We start from the raw sequence: 26,868 nt of genomic DNA on the forward strand, positions 1-26,868 counted from the left end.
TTTCAATTTAGGGTCATTCCATGACGTGATCCCAACATCGGAGTGGCGTTGTTCCGACCTGGGAATTCATTTGTAAGCTTTAGAGATTGGACTGGGATTTCGGGACGGAAAATCTTATTTTACTGAACTTGTTTATTATGTTGGCCCCACGTTTGCCTACGTGACCCGCAGCGTCGTGCAATCTAGTGTGATTGATTTCGGCGCTTTTGTAAACAATCTAAAACAACATTACTGATGCTGATTGCAATGGATTGTTGTTGCACGTGTAGACGTGATGTTTTGCATGACATCATTTAAATTATAAACTATGGAAATTCACAAGTGTATCCAATATCCATCTTTTAATGTATAAATGTGAGATTATCTGTTCATTTCTATGTGGGTATGTACTACTTACATTAATTATTCTGAATTCTGATATTATTCTTATTCTCAATATAACTTCATAATTTCCAATATTATTCAGGTGATTTACCAGTTCATAATAGTCATCTCCTAATGATTACATTCAAAGCCTAGCACGCTTCCGAAAATAGTCAATAATGTTTCTCTCATATAGCAATTATTAGAAAAATTCTCACGATAACAATTTTTTGTCATATAATTCGGTCAAAGCGCTTAGTTCCGCTACGTTACATGGAATAATTTGTATTATGGCCACGGGACATCATCACTACGAAATTGGACACAGTAATTACAGTCCTCACGATTTCAATATATCGTCGTGACCATCGAAATTTTTGTAAGTTCCTTGCGCTCTTAACTAAATGGGATACATCTTACCATTTATATAAGGTTACTGAAATTTATGAATTAACAAAGTTAAAGCTTTTGTGATGATATTCATAAAAAATGAAAGAAGAGTCCATCACGATCGTGAATGTTGAACCCTGCAATGGATCATAGCTTAATTATTCATAAACTCAAAATCTATAATTTTTGTCACCATCGATGCAGTAGATACTATTTATATTGTAATATTATATTAAATATAAAGTAATAAACGCGTAATATCAATTTTTGGAAAACAGCACAAGTGGAACAATGCTCATAAGAATTGTAAGTAAGACAATAACGGAAAATTTCTCTTTTGAACGTCCGTAAAAGTGATATGACAGTAAGGGCGCTTGTGCACTACAAGGAATTTTACTGTCCGGCATTCCGATTTTTTACGGTCCGGTATGGCATGAAAAAACCGATGAATTGCTTGTGCACCTGTCCGTCTTTACTCGGATCAGTGCGGTACAGTTCAAGGAAGTTTGGCGGTATAATGCTATCATAAATGATTGTTTTTGCATTTTACAAGAAACGAGTAAAAAATATAGAAGGTGAAATATTATATTACTTCGTTATAATAAAAAGTAAAGTTCCGTAAGAGATTTAAAATGCGTGTTTCACTTATTTATTTTAATCGGTGACGAGGAGCTAAAGCTATTCCCACTTGAACTTTAACTTACCAACACTTACTTAGATAATGATTATAGGTCAATGCTTGGTCAATGTATATAAAATCACAGACTAATAATAATATACTACGTATACAAATAAAATAACAATACCGACTTCTCAAATCTCATTGCCAACTAAAAGAAAGTAAAACAAGAGCTTGCTTTTAATTGGCATATGCAGTAAAAACAGTAAAATCCAAGCAAGTGGGCATTCGAAAACAATTATACCTACAGCGACTCGTAGACACAAAAAACCATCCGGAATAGGGAAAAGTAAAATGTCGGACAGTAAAATTACGTATAGTGCACAAGCTAGTATATAGATTAATGGCGTGCCATACCGGACCGTAAAAAATCAGAATGCCGGACCGTAAAATTCCTTGTAGTGGACAAACGCCCTAATTATAAATAATTGCAATATAGTTTCGCCCAACGTATTGGCCGTGGGAGATAAATTCGGGGATTATTAACGTGATGCCGAATTTTGTGTCAAGCGTAAACAGAACTTTCTAGAAAGTGTACACTTACATTTGGAATTGAAAATTGTGAATGTTCTTCAAATACAGAAAAGTATTTCATATATACATATATACTTTTATTGATTTTGATGTTACTCCTCAAATATATTATTAAAATTATTAAAATCGATAATGATCCATATTATCGATTTGTATCGATCTTTTTAATTTACTTCAGAGAGAGTGCTTTTTTGTTTCACATATTTCGAAAAGAAGATTAAACTTAAAATACTTATTACAGATCACAGGTGTAAATTAATTTAATACTATCTACTTTACTATTTTACGACTAAAACAAATCCAAACTTGAATCAATAACAGACGGTGCCATAAAACGAATCCTTGAGAAACAGAACATTTCATACTGAAGAGTTCTCATAATGAAGACCATCTTCACAAAGGGCAATATACTAGTATGACGTGTTCAAAACACCCTTCAAAGGGTACGAACGTGCATCGTTGACGTTATTTATAAATGTTCTTGTTTTTTTTTATCTGTGCCGTTCGGCGCGCGCACCTGCTTGCATGCTTGCGGGCGATTGGCTGAATGAGATATCCGATCTGGGTTGCCAGTTAGTAAAAATAAGATTCAACCGCTGGACAAGGGTAGCGGGTATGTATGGTAATTATTCTTTATCATCAGTGCTGTATATCGCGGTTCTTCAGCTATAAATATCAATTTACGATGTATTTTGTGTTGGTTTGTGTTCGTTATTGAATGATTTATTTTGTTTCTTTATTTTGGTATTTATTTAGTTTTTACTTAATGTATGTCTAAGTTTATGAGTAGGTACCTTATGTTATAACTTTTGACCAACTTTTGACATAATAGTGCAGGTCCACACTGCGAGCCTAGCGCGGTTGCGACGGCGGGCGCGAAATATCAAACGTATGAAACGCGCCTTTGCGTCCACATTGAAATGACTATGGCGGAAGCCTAGTGCGACGGTAATGAGCGAGCCAGCGCGCGTAGTTTTCAAACTCTCCTATCCGCGCGTTCTGGCCACACTACGGGCCTAGTTAGCAAGCGACCCAATGCGCGGACGGCGGGGGTATCAAACCAGTTCGGTCTTGTCGCTCAACTTCTTATATTATATCCTTTATTGTTTTTCGTAAAATAGCGGTAAATACTTAATTGTTGAAGTGAAACTTCTTTATTTATAAGTGCGATTCAATCTAAAACACTTTTATACACCACAGTAATTTTGTAGGGTATAATCTCAATTCTTCATATAAGATTCACCCGTTATTCCTCTGTTTTATTTATTTCGTGTACAACTTCTATAATGATCTAATCTCAAAATCGGACTGTCCAGTAAAAATAGCAAATCGTCCAAAGTTTGCAACACCCGAAAAACGTCGAACCGCTACTTGAGCTCGCGCGTCGGTGTGGCCACCGCGAGCGCCCGCTCGTCGCGCCCGCCTAGGTGTGCGTCCACACTGAATGCGCGGTGGCGGCGGCCTAGGCGGGCGCGACGAGCGGGCGCTCGCGGTGGCCACACCGACGCGCGAGCTCAAGTAGCTGTTCGACGTTTTTCGGGTGTTGCAAACTTTGGACGATTTGCTATTTTTACTGGACATTTCGATTTTGAGATGAGATCATTATAGAAGTTGTACACGAAATAAATAAAACAGAGGAATAACGGGTGAATCTTATATGAAGAATTGAGATTATACCCTACAAAATTACTGTGGTGTATATAAGTGTTTTAGATTGAATCGCACTTATAAATAAAGAAGTTTCACTTCAACAATTAAGTATTTACCGCTATTTTACGAAAAACAATAAAGGATATAATATAAGAAGTCGAGCGACAAGACCGAACTGGTTTGATACCCCCGCCGTCCGCGCATTGGGTCGCTTGCTAACTAGGCCCGTAGTGTGGCCAGAACGCGCGGATAGGAGAGTTTGAAAACTACGCGCGCTGGCTCGCTCATTACCGTCGCACTAGGCTTCCGCCATAGTCATTTCAATGTGGACGCAAAGGCGCGTTTCATACGTTTGATATTTCGCGCCCGCCGTCGCAACCGCGCTAGGCTCGCAGTGTGGACTTACACCTAGCCGCCGCCACCGCGCATTCAGTGTGGACGCACACATATGTAGTGACAATAACAATTTCAATATTTAGAATTACTAACGACGAATTACTACTACGAATTTACTAGTTATAAATAACTGAAAGTATATTTTTCAATTTCTAATCTTCTTTACCAACATACGCTTTAAAGTCTGAATGTTTAAAAATGAACCAACATCACCTTTATTATAAATCCTTTTTCAATCACTTCAACATATTAGGTTACTTACCTTTTTTTCTTAATTTACCATCTTAAACATCTGGCAACATAAACTCAATATAGCACTAGGCCACCCCAGCCTGTGTTTTAACCGTAATCTTATCTATCTGTTATCTAATCGACCACCGATGTTTAAATGAACAAAAAAAGGAGAAAGGATGAACAAAATTGTAACAGCTTCTCTATATTCAGTCATTTAAAATATTAAGAAGTTGTTTTTCATAAGCTTATCATTCAATGACATTCAATTTTATTTGATTAATATCTTCTAAGTACTTATAATCCGTCTTTTACTATTAAAGTTGTATTTTATCAAGGCTCAAACTTGCGTAAGAAACTTTTTGCTATGATAAATGAAAGAAGCCGACATATCATAATCATAATATTTTATACTTCCAATACATTAGTCTTAGAACAATCTCTTGATCTCTATGAATACACAATTGAAGTAAGTTAAAAATTACTGTACTTAAAGATGGTCAACCACTTGTAACTATGTAAGATGCTATAAAAAACAGTTTATAATTTGATAAAAACAATTAAGACAACAATCTTCCATAGAAAACTGGACAAAGACGTGTAAAGATGCCAAAGTAATAATTCATGAAATTTTTGATTCCAGGTCAGTTTCGCATTGTATTTTTATACGCTCAATAAAAGATAAATTATGCATATTATGATTTATGACCTACCAATTGTATCGTTTATTGAATGTAAATTCAAAACGTAATAATAAATTAACCTTTGACATTTTAAGAGCTTGATGCGCGTTAAATTTTAAAAGTTTAATAATAGATAAAAGTACCTATAGTTTAAATAAAATTATTAATATTTTCTTGAATGACTCTTAAAACTAACTGATGCGTGCTGATACGTCATTCGTCATTTTTGTACATACATTTTTGCGCGTACATACATTTTGTTTCGTTTTTGTACATACATTTTTGCGCGTACATACATTTTGTTTCGTTTTGTTTCCAGAGCTGAATGATCAAACTAATTATTACTATGATAACATAAACTATCCAACAACCTGCAGAATACCACCGAAAAACCGCGTCTTCACCTTTCAAGTTCCAACGAAAGCTCACATAGCGAGCATGCCACTGGAGGTTCACACCAAAACATTTGCTTTGAAACATACTGCGATTGACATTCGCTGATAACATTTAGCTCCTGCCCGTCTATAGCAGGCCATTAAACAAATGGACAGCGAGCAATTGATTGTTGTGATAAGTCACTCTGACTGCAACCGAGCTTGTATGTAAAAAGGCCCGTATTGTTTGGATGATTCGATGTGGTTCTTCAATGTTATTGAGGACAGTAATTGACAACGGACTAATCCAAGTGACAACCTTTTTTTGTTTTAGTGGAGAAATCTTGCATAGATACCCAGGGCCCCCGGGGTAGGAGCAGCAAGGAGCGGATTCTTACTGACTAAAACCCCACTGTGTTCCGTTTAGCCACTTTAATGATGGGGCCGCGGGTACTGGTTGGAATTCTTCCGCAACCATCCAAGTGCAATATGCCTAATATCTACTCATCACATGAATATTATCTGATATGATACTCGAGAATCTTCCATGCACGAAAAAAAACTATGATGATATTCAGATGACTTTCAGTAGCATCTAAATTAGGCGCCTTTTCTTTTAAAAATACTTGTTTGTATATTTAATACTTACACTGGTTCATTGACAAAAACAAATCAAAACATTGCAATAACTTGTTTTTGTTTGGTTTTGTAATTCATATTTGGTTTGGTTTGGTTTTGTAATTCATATTCTATTACTGCTACACCTAGTTATTTTCGATTCCTATAACGTGTGTTATATTAACAGTAATTACACAATTATGCCGGCATAGCTTCGTTATGAAACAGGATTTCATAACGCGAGTTATGTCTCATAATATAAACTTCAATTACAGGAACTAATTTGGAACATTTCGATAGCAAATATTATCACAAATATTCGAATATTGTTTCAGTAACGTGTTTGTTATGTGGTATTTACATGACATACCTATTGTAAAACGAAGACAATTTTTTCCTACTAAAGTAAGAAAACTTAACAAAAAGCTTCTCTCGTTTCATCTTAATAAAAAAAAACTTTCAATGAAAAGGTGAAAAAGACCAATAGCCAAAGTTGTCAGTGATTAACATGAAATAAACCCGCTATTCAAGTACCTAATATTATTAAAACTTCCAATTCACCTCTTTAAAACTATGATTATCGAACAGAATGATAACCATCGTATTATGTAATTATGTTTATTCTCGTTCTGCAAAAGTTTCTTAACATTCATCTCTATATTATGTAGGAGTAAATTAAAACAACTTATATTTCGACAATCATCTAACGTCAATCATTTTGATAGCATCTCAGTATAATCTGTATACGTTCGATGTATCGTTGAATCAAATTCAGAAGTCAGGGCCGTAGTTATCACATAACATTTGAACTGTAATCGCGCCTACAAAATATAGATTCAGAAGTAGTAAATTTAGCAGTCCTAGATTCATAGAAATAATATGAAATTTAGCAGTTTTTATTTATATTTTGGCGATAATGACCAAAAAGTTCCTCGGCATTAGATACTCTAGGTTACGTACTTTGTTGTGCACGGGTATATAAAGCAACAGTTCGCTGTGTAACTTTTCAATATTACCCAACAAAAAGCTTTCACCTTAGATGAATCCTAAATTTAAACAAGAAGCAATAATACCAATAATGTTACAATTTTTACCGTAATAATTGTTACATGCAATCCATAAAAAGCTTTTGACCGGACCAGCGCACAGTGCACCAATTGCAAAATAATTTCATATTATTTTACGATACAGTCGCGTCGCCTTGGGGCCTCCGAGGATAGGGGCTCAGCCTCATTATGACGTCATCGCCAGAAGCCCTTTTAAATTAATTGAGCTCGATTAATACCGACTATCTTAATTGAGCGTATAAAAAGACAATTTAAAAATGGTTACAACTGTTAACCACTGTTAATGAAAACAGATTATACGTGAGACATTTTCTGATATTTCGAGTAGCTTCTATATTAGATATCATCTTTGTTTTTATTGCATTAATTGTTAATTATTAAATGTCTCTCCAGCCTTAATAAGATCTCGATAAAAAAGTTTTGATAACAATGTAGACCCTTAAAGTTTTCAATATTGTATAGAAAGCTTTTCCAAACAAAAATAAACAAGGATAAAAAGCTCGTAGCATAAAAAGATAGGCTGGTAGATCGCTGTAATCTTATCACTAAGGTGGCTGTAAAGAAAAACAAGTATTAATATAAATAATATTTTCAGAATCACCATCGGAGGAAATTGTATCTATCTGTATTTATTTCAATGTGGTATTAGAGGTTTTGCTGCTTTTCCGGATTTTTGAATGTATGACGGAATAAAAAATATTTATGAATAAATAAGACTACTCTCCCAAAATGCATTAGGTGGTTGTATATTATTCACAAAAGCGGATAAACGTCTTAACAAAATATTTCCTCCATTTTCATTTACATTCTTCGTCCGTATTTGCAACATTTAAGCCTTAGGTATACAAAATTATTATTATATTTTTTACACATTAGACATAATATAATGCAATTAATCAAAACAAATCAAGTAAGTAATTAATTCTGATAATTTCTTAAAATACGGACTAGGATAGATATTATTAATAAAACAAATCAGCAGTATCTATAGTTTTAGAAAAAAACATCTTGAATAATAAAAATGTATTAAGAAAAATACGGGTATTATACTTGACTATCTTATTAATGAAGAGTACAGCGCAGCATGCAGACAATTAATTCTGCAGCTGGTTTATCCTCTCATTAATTACATCGTACCCCTGTGGAGATTTTGTCGCACGCAATATTATAACGATATTAAATGTGGGACTAATTTTACATATTGTTTTATAAAGGTCAATGTCCATCACAATAATTTAATGTCATTTATTTTTGAGAAACTAAAGTACGTGCAAGGTACATACCTACTTTAGAAGTGAAAGCAACGACAAGACCTATATTCATTATTTTGTAGTTACTACCACTAATAAAATGAAATGTAGAATTTATCGGGATAGTATGAACTACAAAATCGTCAATTGTGTACTCTATTTTATTCTAATGGTTCCATTATTTAATATGTAGCGTGTTTAAAGTTCTGAGTGCTACTGGAGAGGTTCAATTTCATAATTATTGGTATATTTCAATACAAAAAAACTTGAAAGTAACAATCAAAAGATTCACAGATTTGCAAGTCTCGTCGAGGTTGAAATTTCCTGAAAATAAAGAATTGATTTTTATTTTATTGTGTAAAGATGAACCGCAACATTTTTGCGCGTCTATAATATCATGACAAATACTATGTTACAATGATCATACATACCCATTGTCAATAATAGTTTGTTAGTAATAAATGCGAAAGCTCGACATATTTAACCATCGTGTGTTTCTCTAGTGAAAATTGCCAATATCATAGCAGCATTTCTAAAACTCATCTTAAACAAGTCTTACATACAAATCCTAAAGAATATCATCCGAATTGTGCAACAATCAATCTGATACTAGAATTAATCCTCAGAACAGCCTCCATTGTTTGCATCAACGGAATCCAATAAATCATTTGAACCAACTATTCAATGTATAGTTTATATTGTTTTCAAATACAGGGCATTGTCTTCCCGCTGATATGTCATAATATATCATTATTTCAATTTCTTTTATCCAGCCGATGCTGACTCGTATCAATAAAGTTGGGACTTTCTTTTATATTGAATGTATGTCATACAAAACATTTTGTTAGAGCTAAATTTTATCGTAGTCTCTGTCAAATAAAGTTTTACAGATAATATTGAATCCAAAGAAAGATAATTCAGATCTCATACAAAGACACGTAATATGCGTAGCGTAAAATATATGTATATCGATTGTTAAAAATACGTTATGGCTTTACATATTCATCTTAAAACATTAAACTATCCATAAATTTGTGTATAATTAGTCAAATTGTCAGCTGTGATGTGTACCTATTTAAATAAATAAATAAAAACATTAAACTCTTGGTAGTAACAGTATGTTAAATCAATACATATGTAGATGGATGTATCTCCCTAAAACAATAAATAAAGATTTCCCAAATGGCTGTTATGTTTTTTTTTTTGGAAAATGGATGACCTATCCATAAAATACTTACTACCTATATTACATAGTGAGTAGAAACGATTTTTAACTGCTTTTTAAAATCAAAACAACGAATCAAAACTATTTAAATTCATACATGTTAAAGCGTGGTTGTATTACGTAATTAAATACTGATATAATATTTCTTAGACATCTTCACTCGACCAAAGTCGGTACAAGAATGACTCGCAACTGCAGACGACCGTTATTTATAAGACGATTATTCGAGTGGCGTGACTGTGTGAGTCAGCGCAGGTGTTATTTGTGTTGTTTTGATCGTTATTTTGAATATGACATGTAATATTATTATTATTTGATAATTAAATGATTATTAATACTTTTATCCATTTGATTATTATTAAAATAATTAATTAAGTTCATCAATTGATTTACTTTTAAAATATAATTTTATCTTTAAATTAAACGCGCTAACACGGCCATTCTGAAAAAAGCTCGTGCTCTGAGCGGTAATTCAAAACTCAAAATATCATCAATGATATAATTCACTTCAGCTGGTGACATTCCGGTTATTATTCTTTTCCGCCCAGTTGTAAGACTAAGTCACAGAAAACCCGTACAGACAAGTGGCATTCAATTCTATTATTATCTGCCCAGTTGCCAGCCTAAGTCACAGAAGACCCGAACAGACAAGTGGCATTCGATTGTATTATTATCTGCCCAGTTGTCAGACTAAGTCACAGAAGACCCGAACAGACAAGTGGCATTCGATTGTATTATTATCTGCCCAGTTGTCAGACTAAGTCACAGAAGACCCGTACAGACAAGTGGCATTCGATTGTATTATTATCTGCCCAGTTGTCAGACTAAGTCACAGAAGACCCGTACAGACAAGTGGCAGTCGATTATCATAATTAGTTTCCATTACCGCTAACACGGTCATTTAAATTTGGCTTTGGTACCTACTATTCTTACACGTATATAGGACACAATAGTAGTCTAGCAATTGCTTGTACTTTTCGCTTCATAGCAATCATTGTCGAGTATTATTGTGATTTACATAGGATTCGATAGCTCAACGAGTTTTTCCAGCTGCGAACAGCGGCTTCTGTATCTCATCTGTATCTCAACTGTTAAGTGATAACCATAAGTCCTGGAACATAATTAAAAGTTAGAACACAAGTTATATCCGGCTTGGCCATAGTAAAACAATAACACAATAACGTCCTCGTACGTTCATTTGAAATGAGTACGGTAATTTATCTCGTGATGCCAAAACACAATGTATTATAACACAAACATAACCGCTCGGCCAAACTGACCTTAAAGAACACCATCACATCCACATGATGAACTCAAACTCAAATATTGATTCATTCAACTGGACTTCGCTTAGAAGCGTTTTTCAATCGTCAAAATATAGAAAAATATTAATTTACCAACACAATAGCTTACACTGGGCGCCATCGAAGGCACCACATTGGATCCAAATTCCATGGGATCAAAAACTTATTATTTGTGACATAAGCACGTCGTTCGCTTACCACAATTATTAAAGGCTCAAATATCCTGGACAACCGCCCGGATTGCACATCACATTATAATATTGATGAACTACATTACCGTTACAATATTCCACACTACAAACATTTACTTCACACAACGCACAAGAAAACACACATTGTGCGAGTTCCTTCATCAGGGATTGTTTACTTGAAGTCAATTCAATCCAATTTTTCGTAGATTGAAGTCCACAGTGGTATACTGTCATGATGGTGACAGTGACAGTTGCACACTGTCACGTAGTATGATGGAAGAATTTGTGCCAGCCTGCCAGGATTCCGAGGAAGGGCTGGTTCATCTTCTACTTCTGATGTTAAAGCGTGGTTGTATTACGTAATTAAATACTGATATAATATTTCTTAGACATCTTCACTCGACCAAAGTCGGTACAAGAATGACTCGCAACTGCAGACGACCGTTATTTATAAGACGATTATTCGAGTGGCGTGACTGTGTGAGTCAGCGCAGGTGTTATTTGTGTTGTTTTGATCGTTATTTTGAATATGACATGTAATATTATTATTATTTGATAATTAAATGATTATTAATACTTTTATCCATTTGATTATTATTAAAATAATTAATTAAGTTCATCAATTGATTTACTTTTAAAATATAATTTTATCTTTAAATTAAACGCGCTAACATACATGTTATAAATAATAAAATCAGTATTAAAATCTATCTCTGTATCATTAATTTAATCATTCATAAAGCAATATCACTGATAAAACAACCAATAAACAGCAAACAGAAAGAGCCGAAAGAATTGCAAAATTAAAAAAGCAGATACACTTAAAAATATTAATTAAATTCTACAAAAGTCACAACCGCAAGTTCTGACATCAAACCAATTTCCTTGCCTCAGCAGATAAAAGCACTCTGTATTCTTTTATAACTCATAAATAACTCGCAAATTGCTTTCTTAATTAGCTTCGAACCAGTTACGCTGTTGCTTTTTAGGGTTCCGTAGCCAAAATGGCAAAAACGGAACCCTTATAGTTTCGTCATGTCCGTCTGTCCGTCTGTCCGTCTGTCCGTCTGTCACAGCCGATTTACTCGGAAACTATAAGTACTACAGTGATGAAATTTGATGGGAATATGTGTTGTATGAACCGCTACAAAAATATGACACTAAATAGTAAAAAAAAGAATTGTGGGTGGGGCCCCCCATACATGTAACTGAGGGATGAAATTTTTTTTTTCGATGTACATACCCGTGTGGGGTATCAATGGAAAGGTCTTTTAAAATGATATAAAGTTTTCTAAAAAACATTTTTCTTAAAGTGAACGGTTTTTGAGATATCAGCTCTCAAAGTCGTAAAAAGTATGTCCCCCCCCCTCTATTTTTATAACTACGGGGTATAAAATTCTAAAAAAAATAGAGGTGATGCATGCTAATTAACTCTTTCAACGATTTTTGGTTTGATCAAAGTATCTCTTATAGTTTTTGAGATAGGTTGATTTAACTGTAATTTATTATATTTGCTGCTACGGAACCCTTTGTGCGCGAGCCCGACTCGCACTTGGCCGGTTTTATTAAGTTTGAAATTATTACAAAAATAAGTCTACGCAGCCCATACATAAATTGACGATTTTTATCATTTTAACTTTGAAGACGTGTATTACATATATGGATGAGGTCGGATATAAATAGATTTAACAGGTTCAAAGTAACTGGTTTGTTTATTTGTGTATAGGTATTTAATAGCACAAATGTATGAGAAAAAGTTGTTTTGCTTAACACGAATTGCAAAGTAATTAAAGATACAGTTTATTAAAAACTATAGCTGTTCCGCGCGGTTCCACCCCCGTGGCTCCACTCCTATGGTCGTAGCGTGATGATACATAGCCTATAACCTTCCTTGATAAATGACCTATCTAACAGCGAAAGAATTTTTAAAATCGGACCAGTAGCTCCCGAGATTAGCGCGTTCAAACAAACAAACAAACAAAATCTTCAGCTTTATAATATTAGTATAGATTTCTTCAACATCTCTGGAAAAATAATAAATGAAATAGTCTAAGTAAAACAGTTTCAGTTCACCTACCTAGGGTAAATACCCGAGCAAAAAATATACTAGAGTCCGGGGTCGAAATTGCGTATACCCCGTATCCCATAAAGTACCAGGAATTCACAAGCATAAAACACATCATGTAAACAAAACCTTATTTCTTCTTAAACCCATAACTCATAACTTTTACCAACTATATGTTAAAGGTCCATAAATTCGAAATACATTTTACAGTTTAAAAGCTTCTCTTCAACCATTTAAACACATTAAAACACTGATTCAGATAAGACGAATAAATATTTGATGTCAGAATTGGAGTGGGCGTAAATTAAACTTATATTACGAATAGTTACAAAAGTACCGTTGTTTGTTTAACGATCTGATAATGCTGGGTTCCCGGTAGCCATGCTTACTTGTCCAATATTTATTGCTGTACAATAGATACGAAACAGCCTTTAATTACTCTGGCGGTAGGAATATGAGTTATGAATCAATGGTTATGATAATATGGATAATGGCCTGGTTAATAACTTTATTCTTTATCTGTTATAATTTGTCTACTACAAGTAACTAATTGTAGGTGGGTATAAAATGTGTTTTGAACACTTAAATAGCAGTGACTTTGAAATCACCAAATGTTTGAGGTATTTTTTCATAATGTCTATGAATTTGTATATATTCCCATGAAAGGGGAAAAAATATAGGTGGACGTTCAAACATTCATCCTCACAAACTTTCATGTTTTTAATGTTTGTCAGATTGCAAATTGTTTTCATGTTAATGCTCAAACCCTTTAAATGGCTGATTTTTGTCCATCAATGTCAGTCTATCAATATTTTCATATTTCCAAAAGTTATTCATATTTTAAACGAATACAACCCATTAAAGTTTCGTTTTAACCTACGAGTTTATAAATGTATAATTCCAACGCGCCGGGATTACAATACCCGCGCTGTCATTTCAATGAAATAGTAAAAAAATGTTTATCAGCAAAAAACACAGCCACCAGTCGGTTCGACAACAAAAATCGTGGCACGAGACACGTTGACCGTTCCATTGTGTCTTTTTATCACTCCGAGGGAACGGTCGTTTCGACACACCGAAACAAATGCTTTAATTTGGCGCCAATGTGAATCCACCTTTATTGTAACCGGTTAAAACTGGTTTGGGAGTACCACGTGTTTAATTTTACGCTTAGCAGGATGGGATTATAGAGCACTTTAAGCAAATTTGTACTTTATGTAAGGTTTATAAGATGGAGATGCTTCGTTGATAGCCAAGTTTTTGGTAGTTGGGCAAATGCTGTCACGTTTTGGTCTACAAAGCTGAGTATTATATCGGGTTCCCGTCTGTATGAGAGAATGCTGTTAATCACAAATGCTTTGTACTTTACAGTTCGTCAGATCCGCTTTTTTCGATACTGCAATCTCGCTTTTCCCCTTACTTCTTAAATAAAATGATCCATTTCTTCAGAATTGTTGTTTTTTAACCATGTTAAAGCAGAAGACCTCAATTCATTGTATTATTTCACGATAGGGAAATCGTTATTTTCTTCATTTCAATGCAGTCAAAAAACGATTTCATTTTTTCAATGTATGAACTTACAAACAATAGTAAAATGGAATTATTAATAGTCGAACAAACATATACGTTTCTGAGTAATTATGTATATCCACGAAAACAAAAACTGAAATAAAATAAGTATTTTATAGGAATAACATTCAAAGCGAAATAACTAAAGTGAAACATAAAATGAAACATGTAAGTTGTAACACGTAAATCGAATACAAGTAAACCACATTGCACTCATAAAAATCTGGGACAATTCCTACGTCCTACATTTTGATAAAAAGAATTTGAAAGAACTTCTTTAGCCTCAATTATAAAAATATATACTTTTCAACTTGATAGCTGAAAACTAGGGTGCCCAATTTATTATAATAAATTTGTAACGAAATAACCTTTTAATGAAAAAACGTATTTATTCGGAGCAAAGTATCAAATTACACAAAATTACTTATTATTTTTAGCCCAAGGTAAAGCCAAGTCCAAGGTAACTTATCAAGCCTAAACTATTACGAAGAAAAATTTCAGTTCAAGCAAAAAATTTGCAATATAAATAAATAATTTCCCCCAGCTGGCAACCCTAAAAACACTCGGCATTTTTCCTCACTCTGTATTAGGCCTGAACTTAGTTCCAGGGTTACATTCAGTTCAAATGAATGCGCAACAAGTAGAAGTTTTAAGTATAAAAGTTCCTGAATGGCCCTTGATGGAAGGAACTGGTTTATGTGAGCTCTCTCCAACTCATATCTATACTAATATTATAAAGAGGAAAAGTTTGTAAGTATGTATGTAAGTATGTATGTATGTATGTATGGTTTTCACGCATAAACTACTGGACCGATTTCAAAAATTCTTTCACCATTAGAAAGCTGCATCTTTACTGAGCAACATAGGCTATATTGCATTTTCAAAAAAATTAGAGATCCTTACCAAAAATGCAATAATGTAACCCAAGGTGTAAAAAAATCCTCAATAAAACTTCTGTCATCGCGTGCGCTGCGGAATCTATTGAAGATAGAACAAAAAAATGTTCTACGATATTATAGAATGAATCAATATCTACAAGAAAGTCCGCGATACCATATGTCCATCTTCAGTAGTTAAGTTACTACAACAACTTTTTTACGTTTTCAAAGTAAATAGAAGTGCCGACAGTAATCAAACCATGTTATCCATACACATATATTAATCCTTATCCCATTAAATGATGTTTTACTATAGACTGTTTCAATACCAGCAAAATACTTTTTAAATGAAAAGAATTGGATATTCCATTCAAAAGATATAACGAATTTTTTAAAGTGTCAATCTACAGAAAATAGTAGGTATACTGTTCGAGCAGGCCGTAGTGCGGGGGTCACGGAGGAATTCTACCAATATGCGTCTTGACGGAACACAGTGGGGTTTTGGTCGGTAGGAATCCGACATAACCCACGGCCCCTCCCCCGGAGGCCGAGGGTATCTATGAAAGATTTCCCCACTAAAACAAAAAAAAGGCCGTAGTGCGGGACGGGGTAAAGGTGATTTTCATGTGATTAAAAATTAAACCTATAGTCCGACCTATAGTAGACTTTTCACTTTAACGATATCGCTATCTATGCGGGTGAAACCGCAGGGCATTGCTAGTCATTTATATATTTATACCGCTCTATTGTACTGCTGTAAAATTCATGTGTCCGTGTTTTATATTTTCTAGCAAGATCAAGTTATACCATTTTTAAAATATGTCTTTTCGTGAGATTAGGTTATTCTGCCTTTAGTTTTTCGATAAAACAAGGACACTAATATATTATTGCAAACGTACTTATATTCTTAGTCGAATGCTATGAGAAAAAAGGTACAGATGCGATCATGCATTACAAAAGAATAACATTTATTTTCAGTAGAATTTTTGCTAGAAATTCGCATCAGTTATTCATGTTCAACCGAAAAGAATTGAACTTCCTTCAACTTTAAAATAATCCCATCCACCACATAAGAACAGAAACTTTTTGAAGAAATATACTTAACATCATGAAACGCTATACTTTAAGTAATGTAATAAATTAATTGCAACACAAATATCATGCTGGAATTTCATTCGTGGCGAATGACCGTTAATAACTGAGCTGATCCAATATTTAGAGATTTAATTAAAATTTCCTACTATACATTAAGCGCTGTAAGCGTTTAATGCGTGTACACTTAATCAGAATACAAAATTCCACGCCCTTTTCATAGATTTATTAAATCAATTACGTAAAGGTTGGTTTATATCTTGATCTCACGATTTCTTATCTCTATAATATAAAAATGAATCCCAAAATGTGTTGGTAAGTGCATAACTTGAGAACGGCTGAACCGATTTCGATAATTCTTTTTTTATTATATTCCTTGAAGTACGAGGATGGTTCTTATGTAGAGAAAACGTAAATATGTACCACGGGCGAAGCCGGGGCGGACCGCTGGTTAGTAATAAAACTGATTTAACCAGCAGCTGTAACACAAACCATTTTGATGCTGTTAGTTATCATGTAAATATTTTATGACGAAGTTGTTTGTTTTTTTTTAATATTAACTTATAATTTTATTTATTCAAATAAAGTTATTTGAATAAATATAAGTATATGCCAATTTAATTTGAAATCTTTTGCCTTAAATAAGATACTATGTAAAATCGTTAATAGTCGGGTCAAAGTAATAGTAAAAGGACAAAACATTACGTATATTTTATAAGATTATTTTATTTTTATTTCCAGAACAATACATATGTACGTAAATATAAATTCACACTGGCTCAAAAATGTAAACTTTTCCGCAGCCGTTAAAACTTCGTACTTCAGTATATTATCGAAATTACATTTTAAATTAGGTCAGTTGAATGCTATAGGACTGTTGCAAGCTATAATTTTGTTCTTAGATCGCCAGGGTTTCTCGTTCCTAGAGTTATTGCTTCAATTACAATATGATTTATTACGGAAGCTAATTACAACTTGACAGGGTATTAGAAAACAAGCTTCCAATGTTCTTGCTACATTTTTTACATGATCTATTTATTTTTTAGCTTACACTGTTTGTACATCTTATATGGAGGTACTATATACGTACTATTAAAAAGCTGAAGAGTTTGTTTGTTTGAACGCGTTAATCTCGGGAACTACTGGTCCGATTTGTAAAATTATTTCTGTGTTAAATAGCCCATTCATCGAGGAAGGCTATAGACCAAACAGAAGCGGAGCACTGTGGGTAAAACGGCGGAGCGCAGCTAGCATAGTCTAGGTCATATTATATATACGGAAATGGGAAAATAGTTAACGATTTATATGAAAATTTACATCTAAATATAAATTCTAAGTGTAAAATAAGCCTCTATTCACATCTTTGGGTAGCATTTATTAAATTAAATCACTCTTTAATGTATATCTCTGATCCTAAAACATTATCACAGTATTTTTTTTTAAAACTATGATTAATATTACAAATCTCTTAACTTAAACTTACTCGGAATAACCTATATAATTATAGTCGAGCCAATTTAATAGGCAACATTTGACGTCTATCAATTTTATCTTCGAAGAGAGGTAACCTGCTTAAAAACATCGATTAAAGTGAATTAATCGATACGGACTTGAAACATTTGTCAATCGAACTTGAAACACATTTATTAATTTATGATGATTTTTTATTCACAAGTAATCAATGCATTCGATTCTAGATGTCAGATTTCGATTTTTAGCGTAACGTCTCTGGTATTTAAAAAGAAAAAAGGTTTATTGACACAAAATTGTAGCGACGTCAGTTCTTTAAATCAGAAATTGTTTATTATGTTTAGAATGGATTATCAGTAATATGAAATCTTAAAATTACTTGTATTGGTCATTATTATTATAAATATGTAATCGTACCTAATTGAAAAAAGTTAAGCAAATGTGCAGTTCTAACAAAACGAAATATCATGTTATTTTAGGTCGTCGTTACTAGGTTGCATTGTTGGATTTTGTTGAACTGTCAAATGTTGCCTATTAAAATGGCTCTACTATAACAGTTTCAATCTTATACCCTTTTCACAAAACCTTAAGCTCTATTAAATAAACACCATTTCCCAATTCAACAACACTATAAATTCGCGAATATATTAAAAATCATTATTGAAATTTACAATACCTCTGATAAGTTATCACTCACGTTTATCAATATTTCGTTACCCGTTAATAAATTACGTTGACTAATGACACCCCTTTAATATTAATGAACGCTGATTTAATATGGATATTCGATACTTTTGTTATTTTAGTCTGTATCATATTGCTAAAACTTATATAGGTATTATATATAATACTAGCTTCCGCCCGCGACTCCATCCACGCGGAAAAATTAAGAAAAATTAAGATTTATTTTTTTTCTACGTATTTTTCCAGGATAAAAAGTATCCCATTTTATGCCCAGGATAATAGTGTATAATTATACCAAGTTTCATCGAAATCGAGTCGTTAGTTTTCACGTGATGCCTGAACATATAGACAGACAGACAGACAAAAATTTTTTTAATCACATATTTGGGTTTGGTATCGATCCAGTAACACCTCCTGATATTTATTTTTTCAATATTTTCAAAGTACAGAATTGACCCTTCTACAGATTTATTATATGTAGGTACCTATAGATAATCCAGGTGGAAACAGTAAGCTAAAAATGGAGTTCAATTCGATTTTCTAATCTAACAATTTTTTTTGGCATCTGCTTTGACTAAAATAGAAAAGAAACCAAGGATTTTTTAAACTACAGAAGTATCCAATGCATTCTACAGCATTCAAGCGGAACGATATTTGAAGAAAAACGAATTAATAAGTATATGTTTCTCTTGTATATAGAACAAGAGGCAAGATAAAATAAAATGTATCCTTCATTAAAACTCCTATTATTAGATAAGATATACTTAGTTGATCACAGACAAGACATCTAACTTAGTTACTTCGTTCCTACGAAGAATAAGTAACATACAAATCTTTGGGAAACTAAATCAGATGGGCCAAAACTTATTTTTATTGGTTTCTTTATATAGAATAATTATTATAGCAACCTATTGTATATTATTTGCACGTAAGAGATACATTGGACTTGTGCTAATATTCTTGTTCAAATCAATAATTGTATAACTAGCTGATATAATCAATATTTTAATATAACAAAGACCGATAAATCACATTACGAGTTGACAAATAAAGAAAAGTAAGCAGAAATCTCAATCCAATCATTTAATCATAGGTACTAGGTATATAAATTAAACAATGGAGAATTAAAACTTTTTAAGCATATTTATTCGCATTTCTTATTTCACTTTACACAGTACACAAAATATTGAAACAATGTTTTTACCAGAAACTGTTACGCCATCTCAAAGGAACGAATACATTCTTCTTAAAATAATATACTACAGTCTATATCATAGGAAGTCGACTCGATAAACTTTAAGAAAGTTCGCGGTCTTGTTTGCCAGTGTAACATACATTTACTTTTTAATCCGGTTATAAACAAAATCTTCATAAAATAATAAATATTACAGGATATTTTTCCAAAACAATATAAAAATAAATCCATAGTATAATTTCCACATACCTATATTAATCCTCGATAACATTTCCCGATTCCATATCACAAAACAGTGGATTATTAATTAATTTGAGAACATAACATTAATTAAAGCCTCTATATAAAGCTGATTTTGTGATAATATTTCTATTACGTGACATTTAGTGTGAAAGGTCTCACAAAATGTATTTAATATTATTTAAATTACTATTATTTTATACGGTTTATTGCGCATCAGGATTCACGGGTATGTTTTTATTCTCGTAATTAATATTTTTAATGTATCATGTAGATTTTTTTATTATAATACTATAGACTACAATTCATTATCCTTTATGCATCATTGCATGTTTACCTAAACTGTTAAAAAACTAATATAACGTTATTGATCCATATAAGAGTTTTAGAGAAAGAAGAGTTATTTATGATACGTCTTCATTGTGTGATTTAATAAGCAATTATAATATATAAAGTATTATTTAATATTTAAAGAGCAATAAGATTTAGCAAGCAATTAGGTAGAGTTTCAATATAAAGAAGTATAGAGAATGAAAAATTAGTCTCCGTATTCCTAGCGGATAACCGCTCAACATTCTATACAAATACTTAATTATTAATATTTTAATTTGTCACATGAAAATTGTAATACCGCATGTCATTCACTGTACCTGTAGTAAAACAATTGTAAAGGTACTTTGAATGCCACTTAAAAGCTATGTGCAATTTATAACGAAATTCTGAATTCAATGAACACAATTATTGTTCAATTGGCCATACTTTTATTTATTTTGCCTACTGATAAATCATAATGAGTACTCTGATACGTTATTGCTTATTTCAATTTAAATTCTCATTGTTTCAGTGAACAATGACGAGGATATACCAGATTTAAAATGGAGCTCTACTTATAGCCTTGAAGGTGAAAGATGGTCTCTGACTGGTGGCTGGATAGAAGATTTTAAATTTTGGTTAGTTTTAACGTAATATTCGAATTTCTAGTGTAATTTTATGGGATTACAGCGGACTGGGTAAACTGATATATCGAACACGGTTTGCCCTATGCTACGAGTTGCTTGGAGGACAGGTTAAGGGCTATAGAATTATTATATTAGTGCAATGTTTTTTTGGTTATAGAATATTCTTGCTTATTCTATACTTCGAACTTCTATTATAATATCTAGAAAAGATTAAGAACATTCAAAATTTTTAATGCCGACTAAATTTTATATCCAGATATCATCAATGTTAGCGACTAAATAAACGACTGTTATAAATGATTCATATTATCGATTACCAAAACAGAAAAACTATTTAATTTTATATACATTTTATTAGGCGTACGAGCAAGAAATCTCGTGCAGACTTCAATAATGGAGCCGTGAAATTATTCAACTTTAGAGGAAAACGAAGGACTGCTTATAAATATGGCGTCGAATTTACAGTAAGTTAATAAATTTATACACACAACCTCACACAACTAGTTCAAAAAACTAAATACTTTCATATTGCTGGGTGATTAATAAAAATATCGAAATATTTAATAGCATATGTGATTATCAGGTATACCCTATAACAACGGAAAAGGCAGAAAATGAATTAAATTGCACAAAAAGAGAAGGAGATATGCTTCACAGAATTTCTCTGTATAAAGTTCTCCCTGATGCATCTGATTTTGATTACGTGGGTAAGTAATGTTTACTATTCAATTAATTCAGAAAAATAGGAATTTCACGAATGTTAAGACTCTACCAGGTTATTAAAACCAATTTCACAACTTCTGATTAGCTTATCTGTCAGTTTTCTTTCCTGGATATAATATAAGTCCTGTTCCTGTCGGTTTGTGTAGAAATATTTTTGCCTGAATGTCAGCTCAAACTATTTTTGAACATGTCGTTATATCTCTGAAGACTGTGATCTGTGGTCTGTTTCCTTGCAGTAGAAAAACATGACATAAGAAAGACTCCTATAAGCGTGTAGTGGGAACAAAATATATTGGCTAATTATGATGATTCTGTTTATAGGTAAAGAAAATACACAAGAACAAAACGTACATAAATTTGTACATGAAAGTGACGATGAAAGCGAAGATTTTAAAAGAATATTGATTGCTAAATTGAGTGAAAATAAAACTTGGATTCCTATCAAGTAAGATATTTTTATTAATAATATCAACTACTGATTTAAATGTGCTTATATTTATAAAATTTTTAGAGAATAGAAAAAATTCTATCACGGGTACCCGCGTCTTCCGCCATATTTTGTTTAAATTTCTTCATGATAAAGAGTAAAACTTCGTTGTTAAAAGAATGTGAGAATATCCTAAATGAAATAATGTTTTTTGTAGGTTAGAAGAAATTAAATTTAATGCGTGGTTAGGAAGCCTAAGTGAACATGTAGTGTGGCATTTCTATAACTTCAAAACTACTGCAGTTGATGACAAGGTTTTCAGTGTGAACGAATGTAAGTACTTCAATTTTTATACATAACTAGCTGTGCTCCGCGGTTTTACCCGCAGTGCTCGGCCAATGGCCTCCCTTGATTAATGGGCTATCTAACACCGAAAGAATTTCTCAAATCAGACCAGTAGTTCCCGAGATTAGCGCGTTCAAACAAACAAACTCTTCAGCTTTATAATATTTAATATAGAAGTGTTAAGCTTATACTGTTAATTATTAATAAATAAGGTTTATTATACTGAAATTATAACGCTATCAAATTTTGTAATTATCAATTTCTAGAAGTGTAAACAATATTACTGAAGTAAATAATTCTTATATAATTTCAATGTTTTAAATATGTTGAATAAAGCGTGTAGTTATATATAATATTTAACTATTAATAACTATATACCCATAATAAAAAAAAACAATTACTTTAGATCCCTGTGAGAGGCATAAAAAACTGTTAAATAGAAAGGATGTTAAAGTAACAAGAGATTCATTAGTAAGTCACACAAACCATGAGGAACACGTTGAGCGTATATTTAAGAGGTAAGTAATAATATTTATTTTACAAATATTATAAATTTATTTTTATTTTAATATAAATAAAATATCTCATCATTTTTCAGTTTCACGCATAAACATAAAAAAGCTTACAAAGATGAAAATGAACGTGAAATTAGGAAGGCTATTTTTCACAATAACATGAGGTAAAAAAACAGCATTATACTATATCATTACATAAAAAATATTAATCCGTCAGTCCTCGGATCACAGACACAATAGAAAATCTATTGTGTCTCGGCCCGATCGGGCCGCTCGGTGGTCAATGGGTTAAAGAATAGCTTGGTATCTCAGATCCCAGTGACCCGCAGATAATTGTCATAAAAATCTATTGGTATTTGATAAATTTAAATTACGCTAACGTTACATTATCTACAGAATCAAAGTATTTTATTTTAGGCGCATCATAGCTAACAATAACAATAACAGTGGTTTTAAACTTGGTGTTACCAAATTTGCTGACCGTACTCCGGAAGAAATGAAAAGGATGAAAGGTCTATTGAAACGAAAACAAGGTGAAGTCGGGACAGTACCGTTCGCATATTCACCTGAACAAATTAAAGAGATATCTCAAAGTTTACCGGAGGAATTTGATCATAGATTATATGGCAGGATCACACCTGTTAAAGGTAAGTATTTAAATATGTAACAAATAAACGACTAAAAGAACAAAAAAATGCACTAAAAATGTTGTTATTTTTTGGGATATTAAATTAAAGCATACAATTAAAATTATCACTAAATCGTCTGTGAACGTATATATTGATATATCGATATGGTTTACTTTATCGTTAAATATTTTTAATTCTATCTAACTAGCATAATATACAGGGTATAAATTATTTATTTTTAGCTAGTTCGATTCCCGATCCCTTCAAATGAATTTTCGAAAATATTTAATGAACCTCTATACCATTTTTCAAAATACAGGAATGTTTCCATTCAACAAAATTTGCTACCTCCAGTATTTCAATACTTTTCCTCTAGGGCCCATTCAAACTTTCCATCCTATGTAAGCTTTCAAACTCTCGCATATTTCCTACAATCAGAACAAGAAGATTGCGGTTCCTGTTGGACCTTCGGGACCACTGCAGCTGTGGAAGGTATACTTGCAAGTATTAATGGCGGAAGGCTCATCAGGCTCAGCAATCAAGCTCTTATTGACTGCGCTTGGGAGTGAGTTTAGTTTGTTCTTATTATCTGAAAAAATTGTCACAACCATTGGATTTAGTAGGCAGGTAGGTAGTAGTAATTTTGGTAGTAACGTATTCACACCGTAACTAATACACATTATCTTGCAACAAAACAATGAAATCTTTAGGCACATAAGCTATCATATAAATAGACATATACTAGACATATACATTTCTTATTATATAAATCTACCACTCCACATCGTAAATATAAAGAATTGAACCATATTTTAATACATCAACTATCTTTACATCGATGATGTGTGCCGAATAAAACAATTACAAATTATTATAAATGACTTGAATAGATTCGGCGCGGAAGGGTGCGATGGGGGAACAGACACTGCTGCTTATCAATGGATGATGAAGTACGGTCTACCTACTGAAGAGGAATATGGTCCCTATGAGAATAAGGTAGGGGAAAAATAGTTTTCAAAAGAGTTAGTCTATATCTATACTAATATTATAATGCTGAAGATTTTGTTTGTTTGAACGAGTTTATCTCAGGAATTACTAGACCGATTTTAAAATTTCTTTCGGTGTTAGATAGCCCATTTATCGAGGAAGGCTATAAGGCTATATATCATCACGCTAAGACCGATAAGAGCGGAGCTCTGCGGGTAAATCCGCGGAGCACAGCTAGTTTTAAATGTTCAATGTGGTTATTTTTTTCTACAGCCTGGTGTTGTAAACTAACTTCCTCTTCTTCTTCTTCCTCGTTTTTACGGTAATATAAAGCGTAAGTTATATAATTTTCATACATTTTTTTTCATTTCGCAGGATGGTTTCTGTCGTATCAGCAATATGACTCATTTGTACACCATACGTGGTTTTGTTGACGTCACACCATTTAGCGTGGAAGCTCTTAAAGTGAGTTCTTATCATTTTACACTCCATATACCTATATATGCAAGTATAAATAAAATAAGTGACAATAAAATTTACTACCTAACTGTTATGTTTATGAATCCTCTTTAATTTAAGATCCACCATCGTCTTCCAAAAAATATTTTAAAGTACAACAAAAAAGAGATAAATATTTATTTTGACAATTTTATTTATAACAGCACTAAATTAATAAAGAAAAATACAATATAATAAATGCAACAAATATATAAATACAAATAAATACGACGGTTTTTTCTATTATAGGTGGCGCTAGTCTATCATGGTCCTCTCTCGGTATCAATAGACGCTACAGGTCTACTGAGCCTTTACACTGGCGGTATTTATTATGATACTTATTGGTAAGTTGATATATTTTTTGTTTACCTATAATGAGAGAAATAATTTCAAGGAAGATATACATATTTTCTAAATCTTTGATTCGATTTTAAAAAAAATATTTTTTCAGGACAAACATTTTTCTTTCAACGAACTGAATTAATACTTATTTTGCACTAAATAACCGTAAATTAATGCACAAAAACATAATCAATTAAAAATAAACTCCATCACAATGTTCAATGCCATCATACCATTGAAATTTGAGCAAGCACAAATATATAACTATCTCTTTCTAGTACCACCTCAGACCTGAACCACGAGGTAACTCTAGTTGGCTACGGCGTGAACGAAGGGGAAGAATACTGGATCGTCAAGAACTCCTGGGGTCCAGAGTGGGGCATTGATGGGTACTTCCACATCTCCACAAGGGACAATAGCTGTGGTATCACCACTGAACCCACTTATGTTGTGTTTTAATACGAATAATTGCTACTTTAATCTAATTTTTATATCGCTTAATATGTTTTAATTTCTATTTAATATATATTTTCTTGATGTCTGCTAGAAATATTTGCTTGGGTTCGATGCTCGTTTTATGTGCCATGAATAAGTTTTTTTGAGTTATAATATCAAAAAAATAATAAGATACCGGAAGCTGTATAAAAATTAGATTAAGTACTTCTATTTTTCTTGATAATGGAATGATATTGTTAATGGTAAACGAGTTTTAAATCTTAATTTAGTATTCTAGAAAGCAAGATTGCACGTGTGTTACCTATAAGTTTTATTTACGCTTAAAATAATAAATAAAAATGATCAAAGCATACCTAAAAGTTTATTTTTGACATATTTCTCATAAATAATAAATATAATTCAAATTGGGTTCTCCCATCACCATTATACTATAGAAACAATGCTACCCCAAACTATTAAATACTTTTCCTAATTTCTGGGATGAATTAAACAAAAATTTTCACCACCTTTGAAACTATAAAAGGTAGATGTATACAAAGAAAAACATGTTTTATACACACATACGTTTTTTAGATTACGAATATAATGATTAATATAGTCAGCTCATAAGCACATCCCTTAAAAAACTTGGCAACATACCCATATCTATAATTTAGTGAAATCCAATAATAACGCAAATTGAATACAATGTTAGAATCACACGAGACAGTGAAAGGCTTCACACGCACTTCGCTAATACATCTAATTGCTTCCTGCGATCCGATTAGACTCTAGAAAGTTCCAACAAGATATTTCTTTATCTGTACTCTCTCTGTTAATTCAAATGTATTCTGCGCTAT

At 32.5% G+C, this 26,868-nt stretch overlaps 1 protein-coding gene across 1 annotated transcript; it reads left to right on the plus strand.

Moving 5' to 3' along the window:
* The first annotated feature begins 20,295 nt into the window (after nt 1-20,295).
* LOC149485737 (digestive cysteine proteinase 2-like) lies at nt 20,296-26,391 on the plus strand. Its single transcript, XM_089699031.1, has 14 exons — nt 20,296-20,377; nt 20,993-21,098; nt 21,466-21,571; nt 21,691-21,814; nt 22,152-22,275; nt 22,475-22,590; nt 23,009-23,120; nt 23,201-23,281; nt 23,535-23,764; nt 24,185-24,311; nt 24,637-24,742; nt 25,109-25,198; nt 25,481-25,575; nt 25,852-26,391. Exons 1-14 carry the CDS (start codon nt 20,314-20,316, stop codon nt 26,030-26,032), a joined length of 1,662 nt encoding a protein of 553 aa, XP_089555157.1. The 5' UTR covers nt 20,296-20,313; the 3' UTR covers nt 26,033-26,391.
* Nucleotides 26,392-26,868: the final 477 nt, after the last annotated feature.

This window comes from Colias philodice, chromosome 9, assembly GCF_061535455.1.
Source record: "Colias philodice isolate Cphi_HAF_F1 chromosome 9, ilColPhil1 Martin Lab GWU primary, whole genome shotgun sequence".
NCBI classification, from domain to species: Eukaryota; Metazoa; Arthropoda; class Insecta; order Lepidoptera; family Pieridae; genus Colias; species Colias philodice.